At 39.5% G+C, this 26,885-nt stretch overlaps 1 protein-coding gene across 1 annotated transcript; it reads right to left on the reverse strand.

Moving 5' to 3' along the window:
• On the reverse strand, positions 1 to 25,471 carry LOC149255607 (proteasome subunit alpha type-1-B-like). The gene is made up of 2 exons (XM_089460532.1): positions 25,006 to 25,471; positions 1 to 943 (listed from the first exon to the last, which is right to left on the reverse strand). Exons 1-2 carry the CDS (start codon positions 25,354 to 25,356, stop codon positions 485 to 487), a joined length of 810 nt encoding a protein of 269 aa, XP_089316658.1. The 5' UTR covers positions 25,357 to 25,471; the 3' UTR covers positions 1 to 484.
• Between the last annotated feature and the right edge of the window lie 1,414 nt (positions 25,472 to 26,885).

Genomic DNA, 26,885 nt, shown 5'->3' on the forward strand with positions numbered 1-26,885 from the left:
TAAAGCGGAAAGCATGAAATCTATGCATGATACCATCATAAATTTCAGGTTAAATTTAAAATGGTTTCTTCATCTTGAACAATTCTTACACTGTTGATACCAACAGTGGACAATTATACTAAAAGTGAGTTTATCCTCCAATAACGAAGATAAACAGAAGGATCTCATATTTGTGTAAGTTTGTGATCCAGAAAAAAAAAACTCTGACCACTTTAAAGTTTAAACTCAATCTCAGCAACACACCTAAGTGGGATTGGTAAGATAAGAAAATGAGAACCAACCAGACACTTCATGATAATATGTATCAGTGTACTTGTAGAGACTGGAGTTTACCAACAGGACAAAATAATGACAAAAACTTGTCAAATATTACTTCATCCATAAACCTGATCCTTCAAAAACTTTCTTGACTTTTATTGGCAGCGCTTGCTTCATCTTTTCAAATGGGATAGGTCATATAATCTAAACAAACAACTTCGCAAAATTAGGTCTCCATGGGAGCTACACCTTGATCTGTATCATCTTGCACAGCACCTTGTTCACCTTCAACTGGAGCCACATCTGCTGGAGGTTCATCTTTATTATCATCTAGTGAATCAATAATCTGCTGTACCATTTTTGGGTCAAGAATGTTGAATGCCTCGCCAATTCCAACAACAGAAACACCGCAATTAGAACCATTCAGTTTTCCCTCTGCCAATGCCTCCCTAACCGAAATAATACCATGACGAATAAGTTCATCACGCGAGCACTCTGGGAATGTCTCAAACTTCCTTTCCAAGTAAGTTTTGGCTGCTTGGGAGCGAGCACCAATGGCATATGCTTGATACTCAAAATAATTTCCAGAAGGGCAATTCAGATAAAGATGGGGTCCTGCTTCATCTAATCCAGCAACAAGTAGACCTACACCGTATGGTCGCGTCCAAGACCTTTGTGTGCAGACCTGTCAACATATGTAAAGTGATCACATCTCAATCCCTGTAAAAAGTTAAGAAATTTTAGTAGTTTTTTTTTTAGTTTTCTGAAAACTCAAAAGTAAACTGTCTCTGGGATTACTTTACATATATGGCCTTTTTTTATTCACTTTGATTTGACCGCCTGCATGCAGTTGAGTATTTTTACTTCCTACTTTGTTGCTGCCACGGTGAAGATATTTCTTTGATACAGTTTTTACTTATATATAGATATGGCAGGCTCCTATAGAACCCCCAAATTGGGATGGTTTTGTAGACACCAATCCTACCATCATGGTGGATAGTGGCAGTGGCATGACTTCACAAAACTATGAAATTCAAAGGCAACAGTGGCTTTTCTTAGTCTGCCTTGTACATGTTAAAACTGTCTCATGCATTTGTTTTCCTTAAGTGAACAGAATGAAGGCTGTTTAATAAGCAGAAACCTCCCGTATTTTGTGTTGTTTAAATTTCACTGGTCGCACTTGTATACAAACTTTCCAATAGAGAATAATCCATCAGTTTCACTTAAAATACAATGTTCAACATAGAAAGATCTAAATTCCTTTCCTTCTAATTGCAGTGCTTCGGTTAACGTGTCTGAAATATATGTTAGCCCATGGTCATTATAATAGCATTTCACATAATGTCAGAAAACGTCAGACATAGAATAACGCTAGCTAGCCATGCCATCCTTTGTGCATAATAATAGGAAACCCAAGGTCCACATATTGGCTATATCCTAGAAGAAGAGTCAAAACATATAAATCTGAAAGCAGAGTACCATTGCAACTGAGAGCTACTCTATGTCCATATGAGGTAGAAATATTCAAGACACGAGTGACTATAACAATATAGTTGCAGTGCTTCTGTTCAGTGAAACATGAATCTCCAATCACTCGCAATTAATCACGAGTCAAACTCTGCTCTTCCCTCAAACGATCTGATTCAACTCTGGGCGAGTCAAACTCGCGTTGACCGAGTTTGACTCTTGGTCAACATGAGTTTGACTTGCGACTCACCGATTAATTGTGATTTAGGCGACTGAGGTGAATTTCAGCCCTCAACTCAGCAAGCACGGGTTTTAAATTTTAGGGTTCCCGCATTTTTCGTTGTGTGGTTTAGTTAGGTTACGTTGGTCTGTAACTGACTTCTCACTGCTTAGGCCTGCAACTCATACGCCGAGAGGTAATAGAGGCATGGTTTCAGTTTCAGTTTACTCCGCGTAATAGAGTCGTAGTGTAATAGAGGCGTAGTGTGCAATGTGCTCCAGTGTAGCTTCAGTGTGTGCTCTGTCAAAGATTTCAGTAGCAAACCATTATCGTATCATTTCAATAGCAATCAAGAGATTGCAATTACTGCTTTTTTATTGATTAGTATGCATTGTTTTATAAACTTTTAAAAGTAGATGCTTCTAGTTCTATGTAGTCACTGGTTAGGAGTTAGGACTTAGTACTTATGTTAGGACTCATAACATATATCAGATACTTATTCATTCATGATATTTTGGACATCTATTGATATTATGCATTGTTTGGACATGGCTTTATTGAATATCAATGAAAAATGTTTTTTAATTCAATATGTGTATGCTTTATTTATTGAATTCACCGATTTTTTCCCGATTTTTCCCCGATCCGATTAAAACTCTTCAATCTTTTGCCTCGTCGATTTATTGTCGATTCCGAGTCTGGTAACATTGCTTTTGTTAACGTGTTTGAAATATATGTTAGTCTGTTAGGGTAACCGCCTTATTTATGTAATAGAATCGAGTCATAGTTATAGTTAAGTAAAGAGTCAATAAAGCCCATATTAATAATTGTAAGTGGTTGACCCACATTTAAAGAAGGGACCACAATTAGTTGCAAATGGGCCATGGTATTAGATAGATGGTAATAGGTATTAATAAGAACCATGGTATTGACCCATGGTATTGCATGTATGAATCTTATATAAAGGATAGAGACTCCCTTCGAGGAGCATCGTGTCTTATTTTGTAATCGAGCCCAGCTCTATTGGAGGTTGCCCCCTCGAAGAAGCAAGTGAACATTGCTTTCTGAATAATAAAATACTTGTTGTTATTTCTTATTGTTCTGCGTTTTGGGTATATTTCTTCGCATATTTGGTATTTTGGTATTTCCTTGCAGGTCAAGAGCATAACAAGTGGTATCAGAGCACTTTTCAGGGTCGATGGGATCTCCATTTTTTTAGAAAAAAAAAATTGGCTAGAGACGTGTTCTGGCATCTTTAAACCATGGGATCTGTCGTTGAGCGCATAAACCTGCGGATTTGGAGAGGCATGCACGCAAGAAATACAAGAGGTGGTCACGCTTGTTAGACTCCCTTGTAACCCTTGTGGGTACCCCTTCGAGTAGTAGCGCATTAGACAGAACCATCCACGGACTGTCTTCCAAGTACCCTTTGGGTATATTGGAAGCCCACTAGGCTCTCTTGAAACCTCGCCATAGATAAATAGTCGGCCGTCTTGCTGCCACAATACACTGAGAACAGCTCTCGGGGAGATTACTTGCGCGTACGATAGGGTAGTCGGGTTGTACTGCTAAGGGTATGGTTGATCCTCCTTGGTTAGTGCCCTAAAAGATTGGGCCGAGTACTACTGTCAGACCCTTATGTATATTGCGATCTGTAGCACCTGACACTCCTTGAGACCATAGTCCCCTTGTCTCTCTCTGGATCGCGCATCATCTTTGCCATATCAGATCTAGCAGGTGGGGTTCTGTCGCAGCAGCAACAATCAATTCCGCCATTCAGATCTAGCAGCAAGGGTTCGATCACTGGCGCATTCTTACTCATACTCTGCAATTGAGGGTTCGCCAACAGATCTGACTATTTGTGTGGGCTCCTACACCTAGGCGTGATTTTCGCAAGACAGTTGGCAGAATTGACTTTTCTGGGATTCAGCGATTGCAATATTCCTAAGCGAGGAGTAAAAACTCCTTTCAGAGTAGAAAAAAAAATTCTAAGACCCTCCCGGGATGCTTATAGGAGACTTAGCCCATAAGAATCAAGTCGACTAGCTGAGCAAGGTGGTACCATTCAATTGTTTGCGTCAAAAAATTTTGGGCAGTCCCAAACTTGAAGTGCACCGGATCGGTGCATGGTACAAAGTAGAGCTCAAGCTATGGCCAATGAGAAGATCGACAGCCTTGAAACAAAGTTGGACTCAGTATTGTCGTCGCTCAAGACCTTAGTGGACACACTCGCAAAGGACAAGTCGGAGGAACGCACAGAGGCATATGTTTTCAATGAAAACATTGAGGGCGAGTCTAGCCATTCTCTTCACCTCTTTGGCAACCACCAACAATCCCAGACGCGACCACCCAAGCTGGACATGTATAAATTTGATGGCTCTCATCCGGCCACATGGCTAGCACAAATGGAGCAATATTTCACACTAAATCACATCAGAGATGATGCGACTCAGCTTAGTGTGGGTAGCATGTACTTGGACAATGAAAGATGGCAATGGTGGCAGTGGCATCAATGTTGCTATGGAAGGCCCGTGACTTGGCAGACATTCGCAAAAGCTCTTACAGATCGCTTTGACCATGAATCTAACTTTTTGGGTCGTCTCACTAAGCTCCGACAGACAAGAACAGTGAACGAATATATTACAGCCTTTGAAGCCTTAGCTTTCCGCACAAGAGGTCTACATGATCAGTTCTACTTGGAATGTTTTGTCAGTGATCTCAAAGAAGCCATACAAGCCCACGTCTGACTGCAACACGCTACCCCCATGGCTGGATGCTTGCAGGATAGCTTGTGAAGTAGAATGTGCGTTAGCGGCTTAGTCCAATCGCCCAAACTTCATAGCCAAGGGTCGCCCTACCCCAGGCTCAAAGCACTACCCAAACACTCAAGGTTCAAAAGGTGTCACTAGCGGAAATGGCGGAAAGAAGAAAGCAAGGATTGTGTTACTACTGTGATGAGAAATACTCCCTCGGGCATAATTGCAAGCAGCCCAAATTCTTTTAAATTGATGCTACTAATCACACTTCATCGGAGGAAGCCCCACCACTTGAGGAACCTGAGGAGGAAGATGAGGACAACCAGCCAAACAATGTACCAGAAGAACCAGTTATCTCGCTACATGCTTTGTCAGGGATTTCTTCTCCCCAAACTCTCAAAATAAGAGGTTTTATTAAGCATTGCCCGATAGTAGTCTTGATTGATAGTGGCAGTACGCATAACTTTATCCATCAAAGAGTTGCGAAAGCAGTGCATTGTTTTGTCAGAGCAATCTCTAACTTCCGGGTCCAAATTGCTAATGGGGGGACAATGAAATGTGAAGGCCACTGTGAAAATGTCAAACTTCAAATGGGGGATTATCAGTTAAAGACCCACATGTTTGCCATACACATGGGAGGGTGTGACATTGTCCTGGGTGCTGAATGGCTCCGCACACTTGACCCAATCACAATGGATTTCCAAGAGTTATATATGAGCTTTAAGCAAAACAACCACACACATACCCTCCGCGGACTCCAGGGGGGTGATCCTTCTATCATCAGCGCACATAGGATAGAAAAATTGTTAAAAAAGGGCCACCATGGAGTTATCGCCCAATTTAATGCCATCCAGGCCTTCGAACCCACTTCTCTTCATATTCATCCGGAGATGCAACAAATCTTAAACAACCATCTACCAGTCTTTGACAAGCCTCATGAGCTTCCACCCTCGAGAGGGGAACATGATCATAGCATTACTTTGGTCCCAGGGGTCCAACCACCAAATGTGCGCCCATATAGATATCTATTCGCCCAAAAGAATGAAATTGAAAAAATCATCAAGGAACTCTTGGAAGCAAGTGTCATTCGTCCTAGCATTAGTCCTTATTCATCGCCTGTGGTCATGGTGCTCAAGAAAGATGGGGAATGGCGTATGTGTCCAGACTTTAGGGCCCTCAACAAGTTGACGGTCAAAGATAAATTTCCCATCCCGGTTGTCGATGATTTGTTGGACGAACTAAATGGGGCTCAATTATTTACTAAGCTCGACCTTCGCTCGGGCTATCACCAAATTCGCATGAAAGAAGTAGACATTCCAAAGACTGCTTTTCGAACTCATAAAGGCCATTATGAGTTCCTGGCTAAGTCACCGGATTTGTCCTAAACCCCCTGCGAATCCCGAATCCGGCGAATCCGACACGATTCGGTCTGGATTCGTGTCCAAATCACAGGACACGTCGTGTTCGAGGGCGTGTCGCAATTTTCAAAAGCGTGTCGCGATTTTAGGACACGTGTCCGGTTTCCAGGACTCGCTAAGCTCAACGCGGGAATGAAAAGGGCGTGTTTGCTCATTAAAATTGTCATTTGGCAAGTGATTTGTGCTGTTGGAGCAAGGAGTAAAGCATTTTGGCAGCTTCATGATCAAGTCTAGGCCCTAGTATTGATATGCTATTCATGGTAATGTTAAATTCTTAAAGTAAAAGTGACATTCTCCTTAATCTTCATTTTCATCCTTTTACTTAAATTTTTAACATTACCATGAAATGACTCAGGATGTTTGAGAGTGGTTCCGGCCTCATTGGATTTCATATGGAGAAAGTAGAATTTTAGATTTCATTCAAAATCCAGCAGACTTATCAATTTTTCAGGTTTTTAGGATTGGGGGATTGCAATGTTTCCATTGAATTTTGTCATGTATTAGGGTATGGAACTCGTATTTAATCAAGAGCACCAAACCAAGAGCTTCTGAATATGTCGCTCCCGGTCCCGTTTTCGCTCCAGCTCCCCGCTTTCGCCCCCGCTCCCAAGTAACACTATTCCTGATGATATGGGTCTGGACACCACTGTTGAGTTGGCATTGGCCAACATGGATCTCAATGATCCAGTGCTAGAGCCTGTTAGATTTGATGACTTAGAGGGGTCAACCTCCATACCAGCAGATGCAGAGGCGACTATGGATACAGCGGAGTAGGAGGATGTAGAGGAGAGTAGTGGAGACCATGATGATGGGGACAGTGATGCTGATTCTGATGCTAATTGATGCCTTGAGGCTTGTATACCTGTAGTTGTTTGATCTTTTCTATTTCTATTTTCCATTGGCATTGCACCAACACTACCTATGTAACACATTTTGATTTGATGGCTTAATGAGAAAACTACAGTTGTCAGTGTGTTTATCTTACTATCTTGTAGTTGTAAGTTGTCTTTCAGTTATGAATTATGAATCATGATTTAAATTTTTAATAGATTTATCATTTATGTGACCAGTACCACTGACATTTATTTGAATTTTGTATGTACTATGCATGCTAATAACTATAGATGAAGATCTATGTTTGAAATCAATAAATTTGTATCATTAATTAAAATTTGTGTAAGAAATATGATAATATCTAATTTTTAATATATATATATATATATAATATATAACGTGTCCTGTTCCGGGGGGTTAACGTGTCCGAATCCGACACCACGAATCTCAAATCCTACGTGTCCCGAATCCCTGTGTCAGGTGACTTAGGTTCCTGGTCATGCCATTTGGTCTTTGTAATGCCCCATCCACTTTTCAGAGCCTTATGAACCACCTGCTCAAACCATATCTCAAAAAATTTGTCATTGTTTTCTTTGATGACATCCTCATCTACAGCCGCACCTGGGCCACATATCTTCAGCATGTAGATCTGCTCTTGCAACTACTCCGGAAGCATAAATTATTTGTCAAGATGTCCAAGTGCTCTTTTGGCATGGAAGAAATTGAGTATTTGGGCCACATTGTGGGGCGTGAACGTGTCAGGGTGGACCCCAAAAAGATCCAAGCAATGCAGGATTGGCCTCAACCAAAGACCTTGAAGAGCTTGAGAGGATTTTTGGGTCTCACGGGCTACTATCGCAAATTTGTCCGCAATTATGGTTGCATTACTAGACCCCTCATTCACCTCCTCAAGAAAAATTCATTTCTCTGGAATGATGAAGTACAACAGGCATTTATAGCTCTCAAACATGCCATGTGTTCCACTCCCGTATTAGCACTACCCGACTTCACCAAATCTTTTGTGATTGAATGTGATGCTTCAGGTACAAGTATTAGGGCGGTCTTAATGCAGGAAGGTCGACCCTTGGCCTTCACTAGCCAACAACTAAGTGGGACAAATCTGGGACAATCTACCTATGAGAAGGAGATGATGGCCATCTTACATGCAGTAGATACCTGGCGACCATACTTATTGGGGCGGCGTTTCCAAATCCGCACAGAGCATCAAAGCCTTATATATTTTCTGGAGCAACTCCTATCCTCGCCACAATAAAATAAATGGCTCGCCAAAATGTTGGGATATGATTATGAGATAATTTACAAGAAAGGGCATGAAAATATCGTAGCAAATGCGTTATCACGCCAGTTTGAGGAGGAAAGCACCCTGCTCGCAATCTCCCTTCCCATTCCAGAATGGATTGAAGAGGCTCGCAAGGAATGGTTTTCACATCCCTGGCTCTCCCAACTCATTAATCAATTGCAGGCAGATCCAAATTCCACAGCAGGCTACTCTTGGTAGGATGAGATTCTTCGCTACAAGGACAGAGTCGTGATATCACCAACATCCACCCTCAAAAGCCGCATTTTGGCAGAGTTGCACTCATCTCCCACTGTAGACCATTCAGGTTTTCAGAAGACTTATGCTCACACTCGACGTTCATTCTTTTGGACAGGCATGAAAAAGGACATTCTTAATTTTGTAGCTGAGTGTGACGTATGTCAGCGCCACAAAGGAGAAACAGTGAAATCCCCAGGCACATTACAGCCATTGCCCATCCCGGCCTCAATCTGGACAGAGGTTTCTATGGATTTCATTACGGGTCTTCTGAAGTCAGGAAACAAGTCAGTCATCATGGTGGTTGTGGACAGACTTTCTAAGTATGCTCATTTTTGCGCCCTACCCCACCCTTTTACACCGACTTTGGTCGCTCAATCTTTCATGGACCAGATCTTCAAATTGCATGGCATGCCCACTTCCATTGTGTTTGATCGTGACCCGATCTTCACCAGTAACTTTTGGCAGGAACTCTTCAGGCTACAAGGTACCCAACTACAACTCAGTACTTCCTATCATCCACAAACTGATGGTCAAACTGAAGCAATCAACAAATGTCTGGAGACCTACCTTAGGTGTTTCACTTCAGAAAAGCAACATCTATGGGTACAGTGGTTACCTCTAGCCGAATGGTGGTATAACACTAACTATCATGCCACCACCAAAATGACTCCATATGAAGTAGTTTATGGTCAACTCCCTCCTTCACCTACTTCTTATATCAAGGGATGCTCGAAGGTACAAGCAGTGGATCAACTCCTACAAAACCGCACAACCATGCTGGCCCACCTCAGAGAGAATCTCCATCAAGCTCAAAACCGCATGAAGCAACAGGCAGATCAACATTGTTCAGAACACCAATTTCAAGAAGGGGATCAGGTATTTTTGAGGCTGCAACCATATAAGCAAACATCACTCAAAGACAAGGGTTGTCATAAATTATCTCCAAAATTCTACAGATCGTATCAAGTACTTCAGCGCATTGGAGAAGTCGCCTACAAGCTAGCTTTGCCACCCACTGCAAAAATCCATCCAGTCTTCCATGTCTCATGCCTCAAGAAAGTGATTGGGAACCATTGCCGAATTCAAACCAGTCTACCTGAATTGGATGAAGAAGGGTCAATCTGGCTCCAACCTGAACAGGTTCTTGACACACAAGAACGGCACCTGCGCGGCTGCACGATCAAGGAAGTCCTCGTCAAGTGGAAAGACACCTCTCCAGAAGATGCGACCTGAGAACCAGCCACTATCCTTCAGCAATTTCCGCAGCTTCAGCCTTGAGGACAAGGCTATTCTTATGGGGGAGGGCATGTTAGGGTCCAACCCTAACCCCCTTATTTATGTAATAGGATCGAGTAATAGTCATAGTTAAGTAAAGAGTCAATAAAGCCCATATTAATAATTGTAAGTGGTTGACCCGCATTTAAAGAAGGGACCACAGTTAGTTGCAAACGGGCCATGGTATTAGATAGATGGTATTAATAAGAACCATGGTATTGACCCATGGTATTGCATGTATGAATCCTGTATAAAGGATAGAGACTCCCCTCGAGGAGCACCGTGTCTTATTTTGTAATCGAGCCCAGCTCTATTGGAGGTTGCCCCCTCGAAGAGGCAAGTGAACATTGCTTTCTGAATAATAAAATACTTGCTGTTATTTCTTATTGTTCTATGTTCTGGGTATATTTCTTCGCATATTTGGTATTCTGGTATCTCCTTATAGGTCAAGAGCATAACATAGTCCATGGCCATTATAAAAGCATTTCACATGATGTTAGAAAATGTTAGACATAGAATACCATTATCTAGCAATGGCATCCTTGTTGTGCCAAAATGTACTTACTACCTACTCTTACAGCCTCGTATGGGGGAGATATTGTAACGTGGGTAATGTTGATGTCACCATATGTAGGCTTTCAAAAATTGTAATAACAAATAGTAGTAATAATACTATATGTTGGCCAAACATAGATACAAAAACATAAAAACTACTATAAGAGACAATATAAAGAGATAAAAGAGAGTAATCAATTATATATATATATATATATATATGCTATTTACATAGAAATAGTGTCACAATGCAAATATAAATATCTTAACAATAATCAATTTTTTTCCTACATATTCATATTTTCATAAGTTCTGAGTTCTACAGAGTTGGGAGTCACTGCAACCAGCCTAGATTCATCTTAATGATCGAAAAAATTACACTTCAAATGATTTGATCCCTTCCAGAGCTTAATAGATCTAGGATTAATATGGATCTAAAATGGTGTATAAATACAGGAAACCCAATACCCAAACATTTCCTATACTCTAGAAGAAGAGTCCAAACATGTAAATCTAAAAGCAGAGTAGCTTTACAACCAAGGGCTACTCTATGTCCATGTGAGGCAAAAAGAATCAAGGCATGAGTCTATGACAGTCTAGCCCAACCAGAACGCTATCCAAAGACAGTATTAGGACTAAATATGATCATCAATCAAAAGGGCAATGTGTGCAATGACTTCTTCCATAATCAATTTGGCAGTGATGAATGATAAGCCGTGTTGAACTATGTAATCGGCGGTTTTGGTGCTCAGTGTTGGTGTTGCCTGCTCTCTTTTTGCAAATGAGTAAGATAATAGACAACCAATCATACACATTATAAGATAGACATGAAGACGATGTAGAAAAGTATATAAATATATTAAAAGTGGAAGTGCATAGAAGGATTAGGTCTTGACAGACATGTTCATTTAACATATCTAAACCAGTGTTCCATGGGGACACGTCCCCCAGGGTGGGGGGTGCACCCCCTTGCTCCCCCATGCTCCCAGGATGGGGAAACCCCTGGGGAAATGTTTCCCCACGTCCCTCAAGGTGGGGGGTGCACCCCCTGGCTCCACCATGCTCCCAGGACGGGGAAACTCCTGGTGAAATGTTTCCTCGCGTCCCCCTTTTGGGGAAACGCGGGGAAACTCCAAGGGAAATGTTTTTCCAATGATGGAACGTGTTTCTCTTGTAGCAGGGTGGGGGGACACAAAGGGAACGCAAGGGACGCCCAAGCGTCCCCCCAAATTTTCTCTAATAACAATTAAAAACATTAAAAAATAAAAAATTTGCATTTCTGTGCTATTATTTTTTTATTTTAGTTTTAAATTTGTGGTATTATAATTTCTGTGTTATTATTTTTTTTAAATCTCATGCTACTGTTAAACAATGGCACTTAGATTCAGTCACTAATAGTCTTTAGATTGCCATTTTGTTATTATAATAAAAAAGCCCTTCTGCAGGCTACCAAAGGTCCAAAACTTAAGAAATCAACACAAAACATCAAAAACAACAGTGTGAGTCAGAGTAACTCTAGTGACAGCAACGGTTCTGATTCAAATTATGAGGGTAATACTGATACAGGGGAAAACATTGCAATTGCAAGTGGGTTTGGAACTTCAGAAACCCCCACAGTGGAAAGCCAAAACAATGCCAATCTCCCCCCAAAGGGATTGGCTCACCATGCAAGGGGAACATTTAATCCCAGAAGACCTTTGTATATATATGTAACTAAAGTACCTGCTCCACCAACCAAGAAAAAAACAAGGGGCGGATCACGTGACTGGAAATGCAATATTTTTGGCCATACTTGGGTGGGGAGTTACAGTTGGATTAAACAACACATCTTGGACATTGGTGGGAAAGGAGTTAGTGCATGTGATAAATTAAAAATGTTTGAGAAATCTGCAAATTTGAGGCTAGAATTGGGAGTAGATGCAAAGGGCACCTTATTTCGCAAAATGTCAGTTCAGTTGAAGGTCAAAATGTGAAAAGGAGTTTGAAAAGGAAGGCTAACACAACCGCCAATATTGGCAATATGCCTCCACCACGTTTTGCTACAACATCTTCATCAAAAACCAAAAGGAAGTGTTACACGTCATTTTGTCACCATTAGGCAAATGACCGCCAATCCGAATCTCTTGCTATCTGATGAAGTGTTCCAAAGCAATCCCCCATAATGTTGGAAGCAAAACAATCCCAAAGACAACAAGAATCCTGGATTACATTGCTTAAAAACCTATTTTCAAGCACTTGCGCACTTTTCCTAGTCACTATCTACGCAAACGCAGTTATGATTATTATGGCCTATGCAATCTTGCACTCTATTTTCCACTAAAAAGTGCACAAGCCTCTTGACGCAGGTAAAATATAAAAAACAATTTCTAGAAACTTTGCTGGAGGAATAATTTCCCAACTGAAGGCCTCGAGCCCCTGCTTACCTGAGCCTCATCCCTTGGTTCATGGACCAAACTCCCTCTCTTTGTGGAACCCTAATCCCTCTCTTTATGGATCTCATCCCTTCAGAAGAGGATCTCAAACCTCCTCCTCTTGGCCTATAAATTCAGCACAGACCAGAGGGGAAGGGAGGACTTTTTGATGTAAACTTATGTTGTCAAATTGAGGCTGGAATCTTGTCACTTAAGGGAGGATTGGAGACTATTGGAAGGAGGTTTGCAACATCAAGGCTAAGGTTGTATTGCTCCTTTTCATTCATTTATAATACAAAAGAGTGTTTCTTTCCCATTGTATTGTTCAATGGAGCTGATGTATTGTGTGTTTACTTCTATTTTTCCATTGATAATGATATTAGGTACTAATTTCTTTGATCACTAGCATGGGTTTTATTAAGTCATTTATCTATCATATGCCTTTGATCCTTTGTTGTTGTTGAGTTTGATGTCTAAATTCTAAGCATTGGAAAGCTACATCAAACTATAGCAAGGATCTTCATCAAGCATTTCGTTTCAAAGGTATGGATTTCATATTCCAACACTCTTGCTTATGATTCAATAGGAATGAACTCAGGGAAAGACTTACTAGTTTGTTTGTTTGTTACTAAATTCAGCCATGGAATCTAGGGACATATTGTCTTGTCCGCAAGACAAGATTTTGTCCGCCTAACAAGAAGGATGTTTGTTCTGACGCAATGGGGCCAACTATTGCAGGGATGTATGGTAAATCAAACCGTGATGATACAGATGATGCGATTGGAAATCTTTTCTTTCCAATGGCATTACTTTCCATGTTACTCGCTCTCCTAATTACATGGAGATGGACCTCATATGCGCCTCCAGGTGAAACCAAGTTGAGGACAACGATCTTAGAAAGAGAAGTGTCCAAAATTACTAAGGAAAAAGAAATTATGAGACATACATGGGCGAGGGTAGGGTGCTCTATTGTTATGGATGGGTGGACAGACATTGCAAAAAGTCCACTCATCAACATCATAGTTACATGTGTAGACGGGCATTTCTTTCTAAGAGCTATTGATTTCTCTAGAAAGCGCAATGATGCAACATTCCAATATGAAATTTTTTGAGATGTTATGGAGGAGGTTGGACCTGTCAATGTTGTGCAGGTTGTGACAAATTCAGCAGCAGTGTGCAGATCAATTGGATTATTGATTCAGGGTAGAACCAGGAATATTTTTTGGACCCCTTGTTGTGTGCATGAGCTCAACAATGCATTGAAAGACATTGGCAAAATTCATTGGGTATCCACTTTGGTATTAGCTGCGAGGGATGTGCAGATGTTTATCTGCAACCATCACACCTCCTTAGCCATGTACAAGGCTCACTCGAGGAAAGAATTCCTCAAGCCCACAGAAGACTAGATATGCCAGCTATTTTCTTTTATTGGAGAGGATGTTGCAGGTGCAACCAGCATTGCAAGCCATGGTTGTGACCCCAAAGTGGAACAGGGGGATAGAGTCCAAGAGAGAAGAAGGGAAGAAGATCGAGACTCAGAAATTGGATAAGATAATGATTAGTGGGTAGATTACAATTATTTGGTCTCTATCTTACGCCCTATAGTTGAGGTCATTTGCTACACTGACATGACTCTCCTAATCTTGGAGAGATATATGAAACTTTTGATAACATGTTGGGTTAGGTAAAGGTAGCCATTCGTGAGAAAGGGCCCTCCTTAGAGTTCTATATGAACCATATTCGACCCATTATTCAGCATAGATGGGATTGAATGAACACACCTTTGCATATGGTGGCATATGCATTGAACCCAAAATGGCATATATCACTGCTCAGTGAATCAAGGATGGTAAAGGAGTCATGGAGATGGAGGGCAAGGAGCCCATCGAGGAAGGCAAGCCTGCAACTCCACCGCAAACAGTGAATCAATCTATTTTTGCCTTCATTGTCGACCTTGACATACAGGTCAAGTAGAGAGTAACAGGATATGCCCACAATCTCATGAAAGACAATTTGGAAATCTAGAATGTTGTCTTAAACTTCCTCAAAAGATCTTTGATTTCATGAATGCACACCAACACACTACAGTTATTTCAGAATTGGCCCACTTATGGAAGTCTGCCATCTGCATTAACACATCAAATTCATGGAAATCTGCAGCAACAGGTTAATGTACAAACTTAGAGACCAGCATGGCCCCTCATATGCACCAATCAGACACAGAGCACAAGGGGGCACTGTGCACGAGGACATAGGTTTTTGTAACAATCAACCCCCCCAGGTAACCCAAGCGAACGAATCTCGTTTCAGTTTTGTTAAATAGTTACATCCTATTTTAGTTTTTGTATATAGTCTTCATTGTGTCATCTAGGCATCAAGTTGGGTATCAGTCTTGAGGCCTGGGCTTTTTACTCTTCTGGTTCATTTTAAAAACTCGTATATTCTATAAGGTTCAGTCCTGCCAAATTCACCAGATTGTAAATCAAGTAGATAGCAATAGAGGAGAGCTCCACGCTCCCAAGATTTTGGAGTGTAGAATCATGAACCGGAATTTGATGCTCCATGTTCCCGCTAAGGATCATTCTGGAGGGGAAATTTTGTACAATCATTGTAATTTCCTTGTAAATATAAAATTTAAACAAAACAAAAAGCTTTGTCTTACCATCAAAAACAATCTTCAAGATCTACTCATCTTGTTTCTCTCTACCGTATCTCTGTAAAAAGGGACATACTGCCAATGTACCTATTTTTGGTAATGTTTTTGGTTTGTATGATTGCAATCATATGTATGAATCTAGAATCTAGTTCCTCAAATCTTCGGTTTGCTTTCAATTAAACACAAAACTTTCACTTATCATCTCATTTAGTTCCATCTCCCTTTCTACATTTGGAAACATTGAATCCTTATTAATTTTAGTTATCAATTATATATTCTATGCTTAGCACAATTACTTCAATGTTCCTTTAGCAACCCAATGACAATTTCAATTTAGTTTTCCAATAGCAATCACATTAACCATAAATCATATTGACAGTAACTGTAGATAGAACATAAAATAAAATACAGAAGACAAGCCAAGACAAGACGAATGTTCCTGTGGAAAAAGCTACATTGGTGAAACAGGTCGCTCCCTCCAGACTAGACTTAAGGAACATGGCGCAGATATTAAGAACGGAAGATCTCGAACTTCAGCCCTGGCAGAGCACTCCTTAAAAACTAAACACCACATCTGTCTGGAAAGCGCATCAATTATCGCCAGAGAAGAGCAGCATCAGAGACGAAAGATCAGAGAAGCGCTTGAAATTATCAAACATCCTCATAATCTGAACAGAGATAATGGCGTGGAGATTAGCGGGAGCTGGCTTCCCTTGATCAAGGAAATAAAAAACACAAGTGCATCCCCTGGTTAAGGCCTCAGCAGGTAAGTTATCCCTCTCCCTCTCCTTTCTGGTGTCTTCAATCTTTGTTTTCATTTAGGTCTAGGTTTAGATTTTCCATTAAATTCTAGGATTCATTATTACTATTAAGTAATATATTAATCATTATATTAATCTATTATAAATATTAATTATTTATAATAGTTAATATAATATAATTTATATTATTATTAATAATAATAATATTAAATTAAATAAATAATGTTTAGGAATTAATATAAAATTAAAACTAATTTCATTTTAATCTTAATCATACTAAGTTAATGTTAATTTCTTTTAGTTCTAGAAAAGCTTATTAATAATATTATATCATATTAATAAAGCCAATTATTAAATTAAAAATTTAGTTCTAGGTATATTGATAATTTCATTTAGTTCTAGGTATGATACTAATAAAACTAACTAATATTATTATATCATATTAAATTAAATAAATCAATTTAATATTAAGACAAATTAATAAAATTTCATATAATATTAATAAAACAATTTATTAATTAACTCCATTTTAGAGTTAATTTTAATTTCTTTTAGGTTTAGGTTATTTTCTTATTAAAGTTAGGATTATTTTCATTTAAGTATAATATTAATAAATCAAAATTAAATTAATGAAACAAATTAATATAATTAATTAAAATTAATTAATATTATCTTCTTTATCATACTAGACAAAGAAGATTATAGATTATTAATTAATTAATTAATACAAATTAATAAAAAAAAAATTCATATAATATTAATAAAACAATTTATTAATTAATTTCATTTTAGAGTTAATTTTAATTTCTTTTAGGTTTAGGTTAGTTTCTTATTAGGGTTAGTGCTATTTTCATTTAGGTATAATTTTAATAAATCAATGTTAAATTAATAAACAAAATAAATAAATCAAATTAATAAAATTAATTAAAATTATAAAAATTAAAATTAATTAAAATTATAAAATGATAAAATAATTAATTATAAAATTATAAAATTAATTGAAATTATAAAAATTAAAATTATAAAATAATTAATGAAATTAATAAAACCAATTAAACAAATTAATGATCAATTAAAATTATAAAAGTTATGACAGCCGACAGTTTGTCATTTTAATTATTTTCCTCATCACTATTTATCAATTCTTTGTTGCTCTTCTGCTCATCATCATTCTCATATCCTAATGATGGATCCCATTTGGGATTCGAAACGTTGATACAAAAATCTTAAAACTGTGGACTCTCCGGTCATGAATTCAAAAGACACCAGATTTAGCAGATGCCAGGGAAAAACCCCAATGTGGGGAAAACCCTTCAATCAATTCTTCTTATTATTATGTCAAAATGTTCAGCAAAGAGAGAGAGTACAAAAGGTCAAAGTTGACTTGCCAAATCCAAGTCAAAACAGCCTTATAAAATCTGTCGTCAAATTTAGCCCTAACCAGAAAGTCAAAGATGGTCAATGCAACAGCAAATCTTCCTCTTTGGAGCTCGATCATACCCAATCAAACTCGACCTGATAAGGTGGTCAAAGTCAAGCCAAAACAATCCTAAAAACTACTGTCAACTCTGCGGTTAACCCTGCAATCAGCCCTGCGGTCAAATTGCCCATAAATTCTCGGTTCGTGTGCCAAATTGTATGACCTGCAAATAAAACAAAATTTTCCCACAAAAATTGCAATCAAAGGATGAGTCAAAGTGCTCAGTCAACGTTGGTCAAACTCTTGCAACAATCTTGAAATTCCGCCCTGCAAATTGCCTAGAAAATTTGTCCTTTTGCCACACGTGTGAGAGAGAAGATTTGCCCAATAACTGTACAAACCAGTGAGAGAAGGAGAGAGAAGAAATGTGTGTGATAATGATGCCAAATGAGGTGAGAGGGCACTTGTATTTATACAAGTTGTTGAGGGTGAAGAGTCACATCCATTGGGCTTCATGAGCCTACATGATGATGTGGCCAACCTGAACAATTTGCACGTGTGGGCATAAATTCAAAAACACACTTCTGCTTGTCCAAATTGGATGATCTTTATATCAATTTTGGTCCTCTCGAAAAGAGGAATTTAATGCAATCATCATCTCCATCAAATGAGTTGTCCCAAGGTGGAATTTGGCCCTAGTTGCCAATTTTAACACTCCCTCTCAACTAGGGAGAATTCCACCTGCCAATCCATCCATCATCATCGATCATCATGCCACCCTGTCGTCATGTACCATCTCTGAATCTTATCTCATCTCTACTCTGTTGAACACTGATATGAATAATGAAGAAGAATCAATCGAGAGTGAGTCACAAGACCTTACCACTCTCCACTGACAAAAGTCAGTCTAGAGGTAGAACCTCAATCAGACTTGATCCCAGATCAAGTTGTTGAACACCATGCATCCTAGACATAGGGAGTACGACAGTACACGATGCGTCCATCGGTAGTGCTATGGTCCCTATCCACTTTTCCCAACTCATTGGCCAGATGAGAGGTACTTCCCATGAGTCCCGGACTACATGGGTAGGATGTATGTTGGGGCATTAGCAGGAGAAGGTGAACCACTCATCCTACTCATATGCCATAGGATAAGGTGAACCACTCATCCTATGCATATGTCAATCGTAGGGGAAGGTGAACCACTCACCCTACACACATGCGTCATCAATCATAGGGGAAGGTGAACCACTCACCCTACACACATGTCAACCATCATGGGTACACAGGAGAAGGTGAACCACTCACCTTATGGTCGCTCATAGCTCCAAGAAGTACCCCAAGCCCCCAGGAGCTCTCAAAGCTCAATGTCCAACTCAAGTGGGACCCTCATGGGAGGGTCTTTCCACGACTCCAAGTCTCTCTCAGAAGGCTAAGAATTTGACCTTCCCTAAGGGCTTCGTGAGGATGTCTGTGACTTGCTCATTAGTCCTGATGTGTTGGAGCCTTATTGCTCCCCATTGTACCATATCCCGGATAAAGTGGTACCTGATATCAATGTGCTTGGAGTGGTCGTAGAACACAGGATTCTCTGAAAGGCGAATCCCACTCTAGTTGTCACAATAGATCACAGTGGTATTCAACACATGCTCAAATAGCTCACTGAAGAGCTACCTCAACCAAACAGCTTCACAACAGGCCATACTAACAACAATATATTCAGCCTTGGCAGTGCTTAGAGCAACCAATTTTTACTTCTTGCTCATCCAAGAAATTGATGCAGAACTTAATGAGAAGCAACATCCAGACCATGCTTTTATGATCCACCACATTGCCAGCCTAGTCAGCATCGGTATATCCATGTAGCCTCAAATTCTCAGCAATGTATCTCAGTCCATAATTGATTGCGCCATGAAGATATCTCGAGATTCTTAGCAGCAATCCAATGTATGTGATAAGGCTCAACCATAAATTGACTCAACGTATTTACAGTGAAGCATATGCCCGAATGGGAGTTTACCAAGAACATCAGGGGCCCCACAAGTTGTCGATACTCGGAAGGGTTTGCCAATTTGGGCCCAGCAACACTTCCACATAGCTTCTTGAAGTTGAGTTCCATTGGAGTAGACACAGACTTCCAATCCACCATCCCACATCTCTCAAGCAACTTCACAAAGTATTTTCCTTGAGAAAGGAAAATCTCACCTGGCTTTTGCCAGACCTCTAGGCCTAAGAAGTAATGCATCGAACCTAGGTCCTTCATCTCAAATTCGAAAGCCAACTCCCTATTGCATTGATAAATGAGAGGGTTTGCACTTGTTAAAAAAAGATCATCTACATAAAGGACCAAAATGAGAGGCATGTCCTTTTCAACCTTGAAGTATAGGTTCAATTCAACATCGCTCCTTGTAAATCCTAGCTTCATAAAGTAGCTATCAATCCTCTCATACCAAACCCTAGGGGCTTGCTTCAACCCATAGAGGGCTTTCTTCAACCTGCATACATGTGTCCTTCGATCTTGTACTTCGAACCCCTGAGGTTGTTCCAAGTAGACTTCCTCCTTAAGTGAGCCATGCAAGAAAGCAGTCTTAACGTCCATTTGATGTAGGCTCCATCCTTGAGAGGTAGCGAGAGCAATAATCGATCGGATAGTGGTATATCAGGCAATCAGTGCAAATATCTCGTCATAGTCCACTCCTTTTTGAGAGAAGCCTCGAGAAACGAACTTGGCCTTATATTTTTCAGCACTCCCATCAACTCCATGTTTAATTTTGTATAGCCATTTTGAGGTGACTACGGACTTGTCCTTCGATCTAGGCACCACATCCCAGACATCATTTTTCATGATAGATTCATATTCCTCATTCATCACATCCTTCCAAACTTGGTGTTTTACAGCTTCTTCGAACATACATGGCTCAGATTGAACAATAGTACTCATAGCAACTAAGTACCCTTGATACTTGTTCGGCTTCTTACTTTCACGGAATGTCCCTCTTGGAGCAATATGTCTTTCAACATCTTCAAGAGTATATTTGAGCCACAAAGGTCTTTTTCTTGAGGTAGAGGGATCACCAGGAGGTGGATCAATGGGATCCATCGAGCCTTCAACATCAGGCATAGGCTCATCTATCGGAGGTTCATCTTGCTTTTCTACAGCATCATCATTATCCTTCCTTGGAATGGGGAGATCTTTGGCCTTCCCAAGGGCAATGTCTTCATCGAAGGTAACATCATGGCTAACTTCCACATATCTTTGTCTAGGCACATAGATTTTATATGCCTTTGAATTTTCACTGTAGCCCACAAATATACCTTTCTTCCCAAATGCTTCTAACTTGTTTCTTTTCTCTTTAGGCACATGAAAATACACAGGACAACCAAATATTTTAAAATGAGAAACATCAAGTTTCTTACCAATGAAAACTTCTTCAGGTGTCTTGAAATCCAGTGCTTGATGCAGACTTCTATTTTGAACATACACGGCAGTGTTGGTAGCTTCTCCCATAAGAACATCGGTAGACCTTGATCATGGAGCATGGCACAGGTGGCTCCCATGATTGTTCGATTCTTTCTTTCAGCGACTCCATTTTTGCTCAAGAGTGTATGGAATAGTTGTCTCCCTTTTAATACCAGCGTCTTTGCAACAGTCATTGAATTCATTTGATTCATATTCGGTTCCATTGTCGGTCTTCAATATTTTGATCTTCTTCCCTATTTGATTTCCCAACAAAGCTTTGAAAGAATGGAACCATTTGAACACTTCATCCTTCTTCTTCAAGAAATAGATCCATGTTTTGTGAGAGAAGTCATCCACATAGTATAAGTATCTTCCCAATGATGTTACGGGCAACATTCCAAATAGGTCATAACAATTAAAGAATATCAGTAGTTTGGCTTTCACTTGAAGGGAATGGTCCCCTTGTAATTTTCCTAGTTGTAAACCCTGACAAACTCCTTCGTGATTCATGTTGAACTCGGGCATACCTGTAACCATCCTCCTTACCCTAGGTAAGGCTTTGTAATGAAGGTGAGCAAATCTCTGATGCCATAATTCAGATTGAAGAGAAGTATCGCAAGTCAAGGCTCCCAGGACTTCCTCCGACTTGATAGAGACCTTCAACCCTAAATCTAAGTGTAAATGCATCTTTGGGGTTTCTTTGCCAAATACTTACCTTTCCATCAATGAATGCTACCTTGAAGCATTTATCTTCCATTGCAGAAATAAACACCAGGTTCTTCTTCAAATCGGGTACATATAATACTTCTTGTAGATGAATGGTTTGACCTTGATTTAAGTGAAGAGTGACAGTACCTATCCATTTCACAGAGTAGGTGGCATTGTCTCCAAGTATGATCTCCAAATTAGTCTTCTTTTCAACCAAATTTGAGAGGGCCTCCTTGTACCCAATGAAGTGCCTTGAGGCTCCACTATCAATCAACCAATGATCCAAAGTATCCGGAGGAGAGGCAATAGATAGAGCAAAAATAAGATAAAATTCATTTTGTTTTTCTACAACATTACTTTCCTCATACTTGGAATTTCTCGTCCTTTTGGGAGGTCGACCATTTCCATATCGAGCAGCGAGAGCATTCCTCTTTCCTTTATTGTTGAACCTATTGTTCCTTTGATTGCCATTGCCTTTGAAATTGTTGTGGTTGTTGTCATCATCCCTTGGAGAATTCTTCTTGTGAGGACACTCTCTAGCATAGTGGTCGAACTTGTTACAATTGTAGCACCTTCCTTTTCTTCCTTCTTTGAATCCCTGCTTGAACCCTTGACCTTGTCTCCTTGGACCAGCATTATTCTTCCTCTTAGCATGAGCAGAGAAAGCAGTAGGTTCATTTCCATTTGAAGGCTTGTCTCTCTCCATCATCCTCGTCTCTTCTTGAGTGCATCTAGCCAATAATTCATCGAAATTAGGAATCCTGTCATTGTTGAGAATGGTTGTGTTAAATACATCCCATGCTCTTGAAAGACCTCCAAGTGCAATGAGAGTGAACTCCATGTCAGCAATAACTTCTCCAATGGATAGAAGGTCATTCTTGATTTGTGTGATCCTCATGAAGTAGGATTGGATAGACTCCCCTTTATTCATCTTGACGTCCTTCTACTTGTTCTTGAGAAAGAGGATTTGATTTGCATTGTTTACTTTGAACATCCCAATTAGCTTATCATACATCTCCTTAGATGTTCCCAAATAAGAAATATAGGCAACCAAATGCTTTTGAATGGAATCTATGATAATTCTTTTAGCTTTGACCTCACCTTTCTTGTACTTCGTCTTTGCAGCAATAGGTGCATTTGAAGGAGGCTCCACCACTCTTCCTTGCACATAGTCCATGGCATCATGCTCTTCCAAAGTTAAATCCAAAGTCATCTTCCATGCATGATAGTCAGATTTGTCCTTGATCTTATCCTCAGATTTGAAGTAAGATGTAGTAGCCATTGAAGCTAGTCCAATAGTCTTGTCTAACAGCTCTCCCTTAGTGATTGTTTTTCTCTCTCTTGCTTGGGCCTTGTCTTCACCTAAGCTATAATACCATGTTAATTTTAGTTAATAATGGTATGTTTTATGCTTAGCACAATTACTTCAATTTCCTTTGGTAGCCCAATGACAGTTTCAATTTAGTTTTCCAATAGCAATAACCATAAATCACATTGACAATAACTGTAAATAGAACATAAAATAAAATGCAGAAAACAAACCAAGACAAGAGGACACTAGATTTGGCAGATGCCAGGGCAAAACCCCAATGTGGTGAAAACCCTTTGATCAATTCTTCTTATTATTATATCAAAATGTTCAACAAAGAGAGTACAAAAGGTCAAAGTTGACTTGCCAAATCCAAGTCAAAACAGCCCTGTAAAATCGGCATTCAACTACAGTCAAATTTAGCCCTAACCAAAAAGTCAAAGATGGTCAACACAGCGGTAAATCTTCTTCTTTGGAGCTCAACCATACCCAATCAAACTCGGCCTGATAAGGTGGTCAAAGTTAGCCCAAAACAGCCCTGAAAACTGTGGTCAAACTTGGTCAACCCTGCAGTCAGCGCTGCGGTCAAAGTGCCCATAAATTTTCGGTTCCTGTGCTAAACTGTACAACCTGCAAAAACCAAAATTTTCCCACAAAAATCGCAGTCAAAGGATGAGTCAAAGTGTTCAGTCAACACTGGTCAAACTCCTGCAACAATCCTGAAATTCGGCCATGCAATTTGCCCAAAAAAATCGTCATTCTGCCACATGTGTGAGAGAGAGAAGATCTGCCCAATAGTTGTACGAACCAATGAGAAGAAGAGAGAGAAGAAATGTCTGTGATGATGATGCCAAAGGAGGTGAGAGGGCACTTGTATTATACAAGTCATTGAGGGTGAAGAGTCACGTCCATTGGGCTTCATGAGCCTACATGATGATGTGGCTAATCTAAACAATTTGCACATGTGTGGGCATAAATTCAAAAACACACTTCTGCTTTTCCAAATTGTATGATCTTTATATCAATTTTGGTCCTCTCGAAAAGAGCAATTTAATGCAATCATCATTTCCATCAAATGGGCTGTCCCAAGGTGGAATTTGGCCTAGTTGACAATTTTAGCAATCCTTATATTTGTCCCTTTTTAACCCAGCACATTCATCATGAACAGCGGAAGTTTTCTTGTCTTAAGATTGTATAAAACCAGGAAAACAATGAAAACTAGATGCTCTGGGCAAACTGGAATAGATCTGGCAACACCAAAAAGAAGAGAAGCAAGATGAATAAGACCAGGGAATGCTTAGAATAAAAATAATGAATTTCCTGAAAGCTACAAGATTCATCTATAGCTCTAGAATACTTCCGAGTCGATTCCGATCTCCTAACTGGGGAGCCAATTCAAAACTCTCTCAGAATTCGTGGGCAAAATACAGTCCGTTTTGATTAACAAGTTTCACAAATCTTGCTGAATTTGTGTTCCCTAATATTCTAATAAGCCAAGTTATTGCCAGATTTTACGTTGAATCCAAGTTGACTCTCCACTATCGGTTTGCCGAATTTTGTCAAGTCCGAGTTCTAAGACTTCGCTCTTGGTCACTGTGATGGACAAGGCCATTCTTGGTAAATAACCGAAAACCCAAAAGAAAAGAGCCCTTCTCAACCCAAGATGAATTCTAACATATCCATACGCCAACGTTTCGCACTTTTTTCTGGGGCGCAGAGCAAAAGAAGGTGCATTATTTGTTCTTTTTCTGTTTTGTTTTTTTGTTTGAATGATGTTTGGAGGTACAGTATCAGTTAATTCTTACAAGTGTAAAAACACCCAATAAGTGACTCTACATGATATGATATAAATTCAAGCCCTGTTCCTAGCCCTAGAAATATAAGATATACATACACCCACAAACAAAAACTGAAGAATTAGAGAATTGTAGATACATGCCTGGGCCTTGTCTGCAAGCTGGACCACCAATCGACCAACAGGGAGGGGCGATTCGTACAAGAACTTATAATGTATGCATTCTGACCTCATGTGAAGAGACAAAACGCGGCCATCTGCAGTGAGACCTGCAATGGCCACCCCTATGTGATCATCCACCTTGAAGATCTTCTTCTGGTAAGAGGAGAACTCAGAGTTGGTCTTCCCCACACTCACCAACACCGCATGTGTTTTGGATACGAGCCCAACTGCAGCACTACCCTGCTTCACTGCCTCCATCGCATACTCCACCTGGAAAAGCCTCCCGGCAGGGCTCCATGTGGTCACATCTGTATCATACTGGTTCCTGAACATCTCTGCTTTGCTTGGATCTCACTCCCTCTCTTTGCTTAGCTCAACTGGTTACAATGTCAAAAGTCTCTGCAAAACCCAAACTGTGAGAAAGAAAATGTAAAAGCAAAAATTAATTTAGATTATTTGAAATCTGCTCGCTTGCTTTCCTTTTCAACCACAGGTTCAAAAGTAACCATGGTAAGATCATATAACTTTTCTCTAAAATAAAAATTCACAAATAATAATATTAGAAACGAAAATTTGCGTAGTTGAAGTGGACTTTTTAATTTTTAACTGCCAAACTGTGAGAAAGAAAAAGTGAAAGTGTAAATTAATTTTATTTTATTTGAAATCTGTTCGCTTTCCTTTCGACTCCGGGTTCAAAAGCAACCGTGGCAAAGGTCAAATAACTTTTTCCAAAATAAAAATTTAACCAATAATGATATTGAAACGAATTTTTGCATTATTCAAGTGGAGTTTTCAATTTTTAACATTCAACGACTTAGATTTAATACAAATTTTGGTAGGAGGTTTGATGTTGAATTTGTCATTAAACTATGCACTTACTCATAAAAAATTGTGTAGGGTTTTGAGATTTAATTTTTTAATATAATAAAAAATATATATGAAATGGTAATGTATTTTTTAAAGTGGTTTCCAAAAATATAATTAATGTTTTAAAGATTTTATTTAGAGATTGGAAAAAATAATTGTTATTTTTTTATCCAAATTTAAATTTTATCGATGATAGATAAGTTTTGTTGAATTTATTTTGGACTAGGTCTTCTAGACCTCAGCAGTACACAAACTCCCCCAGACATCGAGTTAGTGGACATACTGTACCTCCCATTGACCCTTCATAAGGCCAACAAACTTTGTGGAATTTTTTTCAACTCTCTTCAGTCAGTGTCAGATGTTAGGAGAGATGGGTCTGATCCTCTTCGTCAAGGCATTCCATACATTGTATCTTTTATGTTCCTGCATTGTACCTTTTATATTCATGCATTGTATTTTTCATAGCAGACCGTTTGGTTCTCCCACATTTTATGGACATCATTGTACTCAACAGTCCCTTTGAGCTACTTTGTGGTCAATAGTTGGACATAAATACAATTATCTTATCTTATTATCTTATGTTTATTTTTGGTTCTAAGTAATCTATTGAAAAGCAAAACATGTATATAATCCTTATAGATTATGTAAATCTATATTATTCATGACATTCTGAAAACGGAGGAGCGGGAAGAGCGAACGATCGGAGAACAAGGTCGAGGGTGTCTGCGCGCGTCTTTATCCATGGACGGGGATCGAGGAGGGAGCTCCCCTCCCTCCTTCAAAGAGATGGTGGTTAACAAAGGCAAGGCTCCCCCAGAATCAGGCAAAGGCAGCAAGAAGGAAGGAGGAAAAAATAGGGAAGAGGATACAGAAGGTAACAAGAAGAAGGAGAATGAAGGCACAAAAGACAAGGAGGAAAATGACAAAGAACAGGGAACAAAAGACAAAAAACAAAAGGGACCATGCAAACCTAAAGTTGAAATCACGCCCAGAGT

Source organism: Pinus tabuliformis, chromosome 7 (assembly GCF_031772625.1).
Source record: "Pinus tabuliformis cultivar Carrire ecotype Pingquan chromosome 7, CPIR1, whole genome shotgun sequence".
Taxonomy (NCBI): Eukaryota; Viridiplantae; Streptophyta; class Pinopsida; order Pinales; family Pinaceae; genus Pinus; species Pinus tabuliformis.